The sequence below is a fragment of the Chelonia mydas genome, chromosome 16 (genome assembly GCF_015237465.2).
Source record: "Chelonia mydas isolate rCheMyd1 chromosome 16, rCheMyd1.pri.v2, whole genome shotgun sequence".
NCBI classification, from domain to species: domain Eukaryota; kingdom Metazoa; phylum Chordata; order Testudines; family Cheloniidae; genus Chelonia; species Chelonia mydas.
The window spans coordinates 25,136,387-25,148,729 of NC_057857.1; the positions used below are offsets into that span (position 1 = coordinate 25,136,387).

Genomic DNA, 12,343 nt, shown 5'->3' on the forward strand with positions numbered 1-12,343 from the left:
GGAAAGCCTGGGAGGTGGGTGGGCGCAAGCGGTGCTGCCTGCATGGCAGCGTGGCTGTGGGGGAGGGTGGACAGGAGGGGAGGGGCCGGGGGCTAGCCTCCCCGGCCACGAGCTCAAGGGCCCGGCAGCCTCATGCCCCGCCTTGGAATTTCATCACGCCTCCCCAGGGGGGCGCTTGCCCCAGTTTGGGAACCAATGATCTAGCCCAGTATCCCGTCTTCCGACAGTAGCCAGTGCCAGGTGTACCAGAAAGAATAAACAGAACAGGTAATCATCAAGTGATTCATTTCCTGTCACTCATTCCCAGCTTCTGGAAAACGGAGGCTAGGGACACCACCCCTGCCCATCCTGGCTAATAGTCATTGATGGACCTATCCTCCATGAATTTATCTAGTTTTTTTTTTTAAACCCTGTTATAGTCTTGGCCTTCACAACATTCTCTGGCAACGGTTTCCACAGGTTGACTGTGCGTTGTGTGAAGAAATACTTCCTTTTGTTTGTTTTAAACCTGCTGCCTATTAATTTCATTTGGTGACCCCTAGTTCCTGTGTTATGAAAAGAAGTAAATCAACACTTCCTTATTTACTTTATCCACACTAGTCATGATTTTATAGACCTTTATCATATCCCCCCTTAGTCCTTTCTTTTCAAAGCTGAAAAGTCCCAGTCTTATTAATCCTCATATGGAAGCCATTCAATACCCCTAATAATTTTTGTTGCCCTTTTCTGAACCTTTCCCAATTCCAATATATCTTTTTTGAGATGGGGCACCCACATCTGCATGCAGTACTCAAGATGTGGGCATACCATGGATTTATATAGAGACAGCATGATATTTTCTGTCTTACTATCTATCCCTTTCTTAATGATGCCCAACATTCTGTTCGCTTTTTTGACTGCCACTGCACATTGAGTGGATGTTTTCAGAGAACTATCCACAGTGACTCTAAGATCTTTCTTGAGTGGTAACAGCTAATTTAGACCCCATCATTTTATATGTATAGTTGGGGTTATGTTTTCCAATGTGCATTACTTTGCATTTTTCACATTGAATTTCATCTGCCATTTTGTTGCCCAGTCACCTAGTTTTGTGAGATCCTTTTGTAGCTCTTTGCAGTCTGCCTGGGACTTAACTATCTTGAGTAGTTTTACATCATCTGCAAATTTTGCCACCTCACTGTTTACCCCTTTTTCCTGATCATTTATGAATATGTTGAATAGGACTGGTCCCAGTACAGACCCAGAACTGGATAAATTCATGGAGGTTGAGTCCATTAATGGCTATTAGCCAGGATTGGTAAGGAATGGTGTCCCTAGCCTCTGTTTGTCAGAAGGTGGAGATGGATGGCAGGAGAGAGATCACTTGATCGTTACCTGTTAGATTCTCTTCCTCTGGGGCACCTGGCGTTGGCCGCTCTTGGTAGACAGGATACTGGGCTGGATGGACCTTTGGTCTGACCCAGTATGGCCATTCTTATGTTCTTAAGCACTTTAAAAACGTGTTACTTTTTAGCTGTCTGTCATTAAATGATGTAATTGAATGGGACTTTTTTTCATTTGATTAAAAGAAAAGGAGTACTTGTGGCACCTTAGAGACTAACTGTTTCTCACCAGATCCTAGCAGTACTTTATCATCTTTCATCCCCTCTTCCTTACTAGGACATAGAGAATCTCCATTAATGGATCCTCCCCTAAGGGCTGTCTCTGTCCGAACCACGTGTTCCTCTGCACCTCTCGGCTTTCCCCCAGCCCTTAGTCTAAAAAATGCTCTACGGCCTTTTTAATTTTAAGTGCCAGCAATCTGGTTCCATTTTGGTTTAGATGGAGCCCATCTTCCTGTATAGGCTCCTCGAATGTTTCCCCAGTTCCTAATAAATCTAAACCCCTCCTCCCTACACCATTGTCTCATCCACCCATTGAGACCCTGCAGTTCTGCCTGTCTAACTGGCCCTGCACGTGGAACTGGGAGCACTTCAGAGAATGCTGCCATGGAGGTCCTGGACCTCAATCTCTTACCTAGCAGCCTAAATTTGGCCTCCAGGAACTCTCTCATATCCTTCCCTACGTCATTGGTACCTACATGTACCACGACCACCAGCTCCTCCCCAGCACTACACATAAGTCTATCTAGATGTCCCTAGAGATCTGCAACCTTTCCACCAGGCAGGCAAGTCACCGTGCAGTTCTCGCAGTCATCGCAAACCCAGCGATCTGTGTTTCTGATGATTGAATCCCCCATAGCTATTGCCAGTCTCTTCCTAATAACTGTTGTTCCCTCCCCCCGGAGAGGTATCCTCAGTGCAAGAGGACACCACAACATCATTTGGAAGGAGGGTCCCTATGGAATCATTTCCCTCAGCTCCAGTTGGATGTTCTCCAACCCTGAGACTTCCATCCCCCTCCAACAGTACAGAGGCTGTCAGACTGGGGGTGGAATTGTTCTACTGTATCCTGGAAAGTTTCATCTGTTTACCTCTCTGTCTACCTTAGCTCCTCCAGTTCAACCACTCTGGTCTCCAAAGCCCGTACACGGTCTCTGAGGGCCAGGAGCTCCTTGCAGCGAATGCATACATATGCCACCCGCCCATAGGGCAGGTAATCATGCATGCTGCATTGGATGCAATAAACTGTATAGCCCCCACTCTGTTGCTGGACTTCTGCCTGCATTCTCTTTTTTACTCCTGAAGCTCATTCCTTTGTTGTGGATGTTTTTGTTTTTAATCAGGGGTTGTTTTTAGCTTTATGTTTAAAGAATGTTACCTAGCGCCCCCCCCCCCACGCACACTCACCCTGTAAACTCCCTCGCAGAACTCCCGTGTTCGCTAGCTCCTCTGGTCACTTAGGAGCGGGCTTTTTAAAGCCCTGGTCTTCCTGAGTAGTCCAGCCCCCTGGTTAATAGTTGATAGGTGCTAAAGGGTCTTATGGATCAAAGCCTTATTAAGAAGCTCTCTCAGCCTTACCTAGCAGGCCACTAGGCTCAGCACACACAGAGTCAACACACTGTCTCCCAAACAGACTACATGGTATACTTCAATCAAGCAGCAAGCGTACCACAAATACTGCAGACAAGAAACTTACCCCAAGGGTCACGTAATTACTCCTCCTTCACCTGGAAAACTCCCTCGCAAAACTCCCCTGTTAGCCCTGCCTATTCTGCTAATCCCCTTGATGGCTGGGCACAGTAGATATCACTTCTGTTGGGGATAATCTCAGATTCTGAGCAGATGCTCAGAAGGATGGTCTTTCTCTTTGAAAATGTGCAAGTTGCAAGATGCAAGGCTGAAACTTCATCTTCTGGAACAATCCATGAAGGTCTCTTCAGGCCTTGAGGAAACAAGTTCCAGAGACCTACAAGAGGACAAATCATTATAATTGAGCACCTTGTCAAGTAGACAGATGACGCTTAAGGCTGACGGGGAGAATACGGCACAAAAGTCAACCTTAACATCAGCATCAAAACTGACACAAACACCTCTAGGGTCAAATTTGTGGACTGAAAGGGTCCAATCCAAGTGCTGAGGTAGAAGCTTAAGAAGGAACTCAGTGTTCTCCCACTAGGGCAGGCAAGACCACCAGACAGGAGTCCTCTAAACCGCCCATGGCATTGAGGACTGGAAAGAAGGCGCAGCCTGCAACACAGTAGACTCTGCTAGCACTGATCCTAGTTTCAATGCTTCGCACAGCGTTGACCCCAGCCTTAGGCAGGTCCGTATCCACTGAGATACCTACTGGAACCACTACAGACCTGAGGGCACCTTACGCGTTGGCACTGGCTCTAGAGGAGACCTGTTCCTCTTCACTGTCACCAGACATATGTTCTCCCTGTTATTGAACATAAAATCTTTCCCCCTAAAATCTGCAGTTGATGCTGCCCAGAGACCTATGTGTTTCTCCTACAGGTCTTAGCTGCCATCAGCCCTCCAAAAATTGCATTGGTCCAGTCAGTATCCAGCAAGTTAGGTGTACTCCAGTGGTATTCCACTGTAGCTTTCTGTGGCACGCCATCACAGGCATTGAGAAGCCAGTCTCCATCACTGAGGCAGAGGTCTCTCTCCTCACCAGCAACCCTGTACAGGAGAGGAGCCAGATCGATGGGCAGAGCAACACAGTGCCTCATCTCACCACCAAAGGATCTCTCTATTTCGTCACTGGACAAAGTGATGTCCTTCGCATTTGAGGACTTCAATAGCACAGATATAGGTGTGAGGTTTTTTTTGTAGGAGTGGTGGGTGAAATTCTGTGGCCTGCGTTGTGCAGGAGGTCAGACCAGATGATCATAATGGTCCCTTCTGACCTAAATATCTATGAATCTATGGTGCTGGCACTGGATGACTATAAAGCGTTTCAAGAGCTGCTTGTGAGGAGTACCAAGACATTAGAGATCAAAACAGTGATCACTACAGAGAAGTCCCGCAGGCTATGTGACATCCTGTCCGCTTCTGGTCCATGCACTTTAGCTTCATTGCAAATATATGTGGCTAATTGCCAGTCCTTACTAACTAAGCATGACTTTCTCAATTAGGACAGAGTGCCTCTCTCATGGACCATCCCATTGTGCCACCTTCTGGTTAAACATGGTTCAGCAGACAGTCCCTGCCTCAGTTTCTTCCTCTAGTGGCTCCCCTTTCCCGTACAGCTCAGAGTTGGTGATATGGCTTGGCCCTCCAGCCAAGTCACTATGCAAATTTAACTCCTGGGAAAACAAAAGTCCAACTGAAAGTCCAAACAAAAAGTTCTTCCACCCTTCTTGGGCTACTCTCCAGCCTGCCTTCTGGGCTAATTTTTCAGTTCTTTCTTTGCTCCATTGTAGAGCACTGACTCCCATGCTACTTTCTCTGGAATCCCTCTCACTGGAGTTTCCTGATTTCTGCAGACCCTGCCTCAGGGCCTTCCCAGGAGCTCAACCTGCTCCCAGTTATTCCTCTCTCTGAGTTTCATCATCCTTTTTTATGATCATTAGGTGATCACCTGACTCCATCCCCTCCAGACAGGAGTTGGCTAATTATGGCACAGGCAGAGCTGAGATGTTTGTTTTTATAGAAACCTGCACCGGTAGACTGGGCCCTGATTCCCCTTAAAGGGGCCAGCCACTCTGTGATAGACTCCCTTCCTAGCAGAGCTCCCTCATGACAAGAGAGAGCAGCCTAAAGACATAAGTAAGATAGGCTTACTGTATCAATGGATGCCTCAGACACCATGGCCAGATGTATGGCCACCGTCATGACCATGCAGCAGGTATCATGGCTCCAAGCTTCAGGCATCCCAGGAGAAGTACCGGCCACTATCAAGGACTTCCCTTAGAAGACCAGAGCTGTTCACAAAGTGGACTGACTAACAGCACTCTTCACTTGCTGAAGGATTCAGAAGCTACCCTACTTGCCTTGGGGATTTACACCTCCACATCATACCTCCAGTACTACTGTCCTCAGTCACAGCAGGGACCATGCACTCCACACTACCCTCCCAGACACACTGAGTATCATGCCAAGAAGTGTGTGAGATACAAAAGGCGACATCAGCCTTTCTTCTCATCAGCAACCCATCTTGCTCCTAGGACTCATCAGCAGATTTGACAGGATGGTCAAGGGGCACATTGGATTCAGTGTGTAGAGCACCATCTTTGGTGCTCCCAAACCCCAGGAGAGGTTCATCTTGCAGCAGTTTCAGTATGTCATGCATGGATGCAGTTACACGCTTTCTTTTCACATCTAATGGTATTTAAATTCCTTTAAGGGCCTCCTTCACACCCTGGAGGAATAGACCCAGTTTCCTCAGGGAATGTTAATGTTGTCCTCAGGAAGTTCATGGAGCCTCTCGTTGAGCCACTACCAGATTGTTCCATACACCACCTCGTCATCAAGACTGTCTTTCTGGTGGCCATTGTGTCAGCTCAGAGTCAGCAAGCTCTAGGCTCTCATGGTAGGACCACCTTTGGACATACAGAAAAGGTAGTGTTGAGACCACACCCCAAGTTCAAGACAACCTCAGAGACAGACTTTCACTTGAACCTTGCCAGTCTTCTTCCTGAAGCCACACTTCATACCCAGAGAGAAGAAACTGCCTATCCTGACTTATCCAGAGCTTTGCTGTATTACCTTAATAGGACCAAGCCATTTCAGTGATCTCCTCACCCCTTTGTGGCCACTTCTGGTCCAACCAAAGGCCAAGCCATCTCTTTGCAGAGATTTTCCCAAGTGAATCATACAGTACATTTCAATCTGCCATCAGCTGGCTGGTTAACCTATCCCTTCGAATATCAAGGCACATTGTTCCAGAGTATAGGCTGCATCTGTTGCCTGCTTCAGAAACATTCCAGTCTCTGAGATCTGCAAGGTTGCAACGTGGAGTAACCCACTGACATTTGTGAAACATTATGCCCATGACGTGGCTGCCAAATTTGGTGCCACGTTCAGGTGAGCAGTATGTCAATCTTAGTTTGACTGATTCAGCTGATACTCCTCACTTCCGCCATCCAGGGAGGACTCTGCTTGCCAGTCACCTACAGTGGGATCCATATTGACACACATTCTTTAGAAGAACCACAGTTACTGTAAGGTAAGTAACTGTTCTTTAGAATACAAACTTCAATGTGAAAATGCTGTGAATTGTTTTCCAGCTGAATAGGAACAAGAGTTTTCGTAGAAATACAACTTTTGATTTTGTCATAGTCTCAATCCCTTAGGGATACCAATGTCCAGAAACTAGAGCAGATAGAAACAATTAACAGAGTCCCGGTTTAGCAGTTAACAAATTAACCAGGTTCCCCCATCCGGTAGCTGGACTAGTTGAGTATGCATCTTGAGCACTACTGCAACTAAGACATGAATCATGAGCCTTGTGGACCATAGGAAGCAGCCCTACCAGCTGATCCAAAAGATATTCTCCCCTTTGACTGAGATGGTAGCAGGTGTGCAGTACTTGTCTCAGCAGGAAGCTGCTCTGGTAGATCTTGAAATGTGTAGACAATTCATTTCATGGAAAAAGCAAATCATTAATGGTGTAGAGTTAGAAGTCAGAATTGATTTGATTTAAATTAACAATGGTAGACTTGTGTGGGGTTAAATCATTTCCTGTACTTTGAAAGTTAGCCTGAACTGAAATATTAGAATGAATCTAAATACATCAAAATAGCATTTGTTGCTTTATTACCAATTTGCAATATTACAAGGATAATCTGATAATATATTAAAAACCCTACTTTCATTTATATACAACACATGCTACATCAGGCATCACCAGTTTTTAATGCACATCATACATTTGTAAAGAAATAATGAGGTAATAAGGGAAGAAAGTATAATATGCACATGGTAAAAAAAAAAAAATCTCACAGGCTTATTGTAAGATATGCCAAATTGCCAAGAGCTTTTTTTGTTTTTCTCAGACATTCTTTCACTAAATTTTATGGTTTTCACTGTAGTTTCTAATTTGCAACAATTATCTATTCTACATATCTACCTCAGCAGAATTCTAAAATTCTCCAAGTTTCCACAATTGATTTTAGTTATAAATATGAGTGAGTAATTCTCTTTAATATGTTGACACACAATGTACTCATTAATAATTGTGAAATATGGCAAATATAATTGTTCTTGGTTACAAATATTTTCTTCCAAGAATCTTAATCTTGTGGCTAAGGACGTTAAATAGAATATAGATCGGTATCCATCATTTGCCTGCAAAGTTGGATAGCCCCTTTAATTTGTAGCCATTTTCTGATTACAGTGGCTACACAGCAGGTAATGACGTAGCTCAGTATAAAATAATGTTAAATATTTAGGCTATTGTTTTATATGAAAATTAACGTTATTCATGTTGGCTATATAATATGCAATAGCCATTATAAGTTTGGATTACTTTATAAATACATGTAGGCAGTTCAATTTAAAAACACTCATTTTCCTTTCTTGATCAAAAATGTTTGTATCAGAGGTCAGCTTTGAGAATGATGGCATGTATGTCAAGAGAAGAGTGAGAGTGACAGACTGGATTAATTATTATGGTAACTATTTGGGTGTCTGCCCACAAACTGAAATGATTTAGTGATTGTTTTATCTATAACAATTAATAAAAATTAAATTAGGAATAATCTCACTAATACCCTACAGTACATATACCAACTACATGGTTTCAAAGGATGTGATTTCCTGTGTCAAATGATCCCTACTAATAAGAATAAAACTCTTGCTGTACAGATTGTACTGTATTTGAGAATATTTATACATAATACAAAATATTTAGATGCTGTGACAGTATTTTTAGCATCTAGACTTAATTTACAGGGAATAAAACCCAGAAGTGTTATCTACAGTCCATGTCAAATCCCAGTTCTAGAAACAGGAACCTTAATTATTTTTGGTACGAAGAAAGATGTTCTGAAAGTTTATTATATCACTTACATTGTATGTTTTTGCTAGAATGAATGTTGAAAATACAATATACAAGTCCTCAAATTGTAGCAATAAATGTACAATATCTTACATTCTTTGCTGCCATAAAGATGTATTCCGGACAGCACATGCAGCTATTACTGCCATTTCATTGTTCTGTTTTAAACAGTAAATTAAAAGAGGAAAAAATTCTTTCAGTGGAACGTGTTGGGGTTAGGCCTGATCATCATAACAACTTTCTTTAGTGAATATGATCCACCACGGAATTCAGCCCAGTAAACACCATCCTGGTATCGACTACGATAGTGTCCTCCCCGATACCAGACTCCATTGAGGTTTGAGTGAGCACAGGCATTGTACCACCATCCTCCTTTCTGGTAATGAGCACAGTTACCTATAATGAAAAGCAGACTGTTATTAGTATAGAAACTGAAAATCTTGCAGTGAGCAGACTAGCAAAACTTTCATAAAACAGTTTTAATGTCTAGATATTTTTAAATCTATCAATCTGATGATGTAAGCAGCAAGGCACACAAAACCTTCCTTTTACAGTCCTCAATCCTGCAATCAAAACTATGCAAGTGGACTCTTCAGTGGAGCTCCACTTTAGTACAAGATTCACCTGCAAGGATCCGGGACTTAATTTTTAAAATAACATCAAATATTTAAACTAAAAAGTCTTTGTCATCTGTCAATGCAAATCATTAGATTACCGGATTAATTTGTGTATCATCAGAGTGGGTTTTTTTTCGCCTTTCTACATGTTTTTAATTATATGTTTAAATGTAATTTTCTATCATGTCATTCTATGACTTGCCATTTTCCTTCGTTTTTTTTTCTTTTTAAGCACTTCATACCTGTATATACATCATGGTCTCTATCCAGTGTGGTGAACTGCTTCCCATTATGCCAAGTGAAAGAATCCCCAGCGTTGCCATTGTAACGACCCAGTCTCAACTTGTAATATTCACTCTCTGGCTCCAGTCTGAAACTGGCATATTCAGCAAATACTTTTCGACCTGACCAGTCTTCCATAGTTACAAGCAGTTTGTAGTTGCCTTGATTTGTAAGCCAATAAATATTTTCTAAACCCAGCCAGTACTCTCCATCTATGTTACCAAATCCTTGCTGTGAAGAAATAGTGACAAATGGATTACTGTTGCATATATGTTTTACTTTTAAATCTCAATGCATCCTTAACCATGGCACCTTGATAATGACTACATGGCCATATTTTGAAATTCCAGTGCAACTTCACCTTGGCCCTAAGTATGTTTCAGCACTTGACACCACTACAAAATTTTTCAGAGGAAGGTACAAGAGATCACTCTGTACAAGTGGACACTCATGGAATAATCTGTCTAATGGAAAGTTTCTTGCCACCCTATCAGTTAGTGGTTGGTTTATAACCTGATAAGTGTATACTCCTTATAAAAGTAGTTGTCTCCTATCTAACATAGCTGTGGATGGTCTCATTATTCACGTCTAATTATTTTTTCAGTCCTACTAAGCTCTTAACTCTAAATCTTCCATTAAGACAGGAAAGAGAAAACAAGTTTCATTTGTCCTAACCTTGTAAGTATCCCAGTTCCTGAAAAAGTTGACTGATCCATCGAGTCGTCTCTGAATGACAGTCCAGCCACCAGGGTCATGTCGTTGGTCACACCAGACCTGCATAAGTCGATTTGTATTTTCAGGTTTCACAAGATAGATGGAACTGGTGTCATGGCCGTCTTCTAATGCCTGTAGACAGTCTCTCCACGGTCCTGTTTTAAAATAGAAACAGTATGCATTCAGAAAATAATTGTGCTTGTCGTCTTTGTCTTCTGGAATTATTTGAATGTGGAACATCTTTTTCCTTGCATTTACTAGACATGCTTCTGCCAAGTATTACGTGTAACTGTCTTCCTAAAAACCACATATTTTCACCTTTGCCTATGGAAGGTTTAATGTCCAGTAGTGAGCTTGCACAAACCTGGGCTTCTTTTGGTTTCACGAGGTTCTTGACCTCTTTTACTTCATTTATTCCTTGGCAAACCATATTGTGTGTGCTGTTTATACAGTATATTAATTTACTGATCTTGGCTGCCTGCATGTTTTCTTTATGCAGTATACAAAACATGGCAGATTATGTAATCTATCTTTTAAATCATAACCATAATTTTTAGTCTTATTCAGTATAAAGGATACTTGGAATTACAGAAGACTAAATAGTGGTAGAAGTGCAATTATAAAGGAAGAAAATACTTCTAGTATGTTCAGACTTGCATGCATGCTGGTGATTTGGATTTAATAGTGTTGTGAAGGGATGCATAGTATAAAGTATGGAGTGTAGGTTTAAAATATGGAGCATGGTGTTGTTCCACCACCTGGTAAAAAGAATTCACAGTATCCAAGTCAGGTAGGAGAAAGGTATTCACTGCAAATGCAGATGCAGTCATATTTAGGGGGATAGTTCAGGAAAGGTAGAGTAGCAGGTAAGATCACTTGGAAGCACATGGGAAAGTCCCTTGCCCTTAAGCATGGGATTTGTGTGGTCAGGGAGACTGAGTCCCGTTAAGCATGTCCTTGTTTGAAGACTCCCCTCTGGATTCTGTCTTGTGGTGAAGTGTCCTTCTGAGATGTGACAGGTCAGAAATTTAAGAGTTAGCTGCTTTAAGGTGTGTAAGCTAGAGGGCAACTCAGTGGCTGGGTAAGGTAGAATAAAGTTCCCAACAACCATGCAGTCGAAGACCCTTTCTTCAAGGCTGGGTTTATTTTCAAACAAAAGCAAATTAATTCATAATATTGTGTACCATCCAGCCAGCTGGGAAGGGAGAGCGTATACCTCATTCCTGTTAGTATACAGGAACAGTGCTTAATTTTTGCTAGGGCTCTAGGCTTGGCAGTTCATAGCCCCAGCACTTCTGGCAGTTCTGAAAGTTAAAAAATTGCCTGAGCCCTGGCACCTCTTTTATTATAAATTAAGCACTGGTCTGGAATGACTACTAATGGAGACATACACCTCTAGGACTTCCCTGACTCAGGGTTCTTCCTGTTTGCTGCCCCAGCCCTAGAGGAAAGAAGCCTTAAACCTGGTTTCTTATAGGTTACATGCTTGTACTAGCCATTTGCCTGCAGCTCCAGCTCCATGTTTTAAATGGCCAAAGAGTTGTAACAGACACACTGGAATGCATGCATACACCCCAAAGCCTGGTGCCCTTTATACAGGCTACAATTTTCAAAATCATCTGAGTGACCTAAGAGCACAACTCCATTTGTTTCTGTGTCACTTAAAAACTATAGTTGCAATTTTCAGAAGTATCTAAAAAACAAAATAAGGGAAATAGCTATTAAATACAGAAAAAACTTTACTTTTACTTTTTAAATTAACGTTTAAAGACAAAATCTATATAGTAAAAACATTTGAGAGCAATCTCAGGATAATGAATGTCTGGAAATATATAACAGACTGTAAAGTAAAACAAAAATAGATTTAAAAAATATCCTGTGTGGAAAGATTGTCATTCCTTTAACATGTTATCTGATTTCCTAAGGGAGCAGCATCTGAGTGCCCAGGAAGGAAAAAAATTTGATTGGTAAAAAGTACCCAGTAGAATTCTGGATTTTGTTGTTGATCCTTTTCCAAAAATTCAGTGTAAGCTAACTAGGCCCATCTGAACACCTAGGAATGTTACAAAAAGAAAATCAGAAACATTCATGAATTCAGGATCCACTTACTTAGTAACTATATTTTGAATTTTAACATTTTGGTGCCTGTATAACATGATGGTGGCCATATTAGAAATGGCTGCATGGACAGCTTTGTTCAGTTGCTATGGTTATAGTGAGTGAGCTGATAGAAGGAAATGATAAAACTGTTATCAGTAAGTAACTGGTCCGGATCAATTTTTAAGGCAACTGAGGGAGTATTATAGTACAAGAATGTTTGATCAACATTTGTAAAGAAGCCA

The 12,343-nt window shown here is 42.0% G+C and overlaps 2 protein-coding genes across 16 annotated transcripts in view; one reads left to right on the forward strand and one right to left on the reverse strand.

Annotated features, from left to right (window-relative positions):
* Positions 1 to 12,343, forward strand: part of RALGPS1 (Ral GEF with PH domain and SH3 binding motif 1) — a 375,247-nt gene that overhangs the window by 159,076 nt on the left and 203,828 nt on the right. The window lies entirely within an intron of this gene.
* The window catches only part of ANGPTL2 (angiopoietin like 2), a 41,959-nt gene continuing 36,734 nt past the window's right edge, over positions 7,119 to 12,343 (reverse strand). The window contains exons 3-5 of the mRNA XM_007060932.4: positions 9,963 to 10,156; positions 9,248 to 9,518; positions 7,119 to 8,784 (exon numbers count right to left, since the gene is read on the reverse strand). Coding sequence (XP_007060994.1) covers positions 8,585 to 8,784; positions 9,248 to 9,518; positions 9,963 to 10,156 — 665 coding nt within the window. The 3' untranslated portion in view covers positions 7,119 to 8,584. The remainder of the gene's footprint in view (positions 8,785 to 9,247; positions 9,519 to 9,962; positions 10,157 to 12,343) is intronic.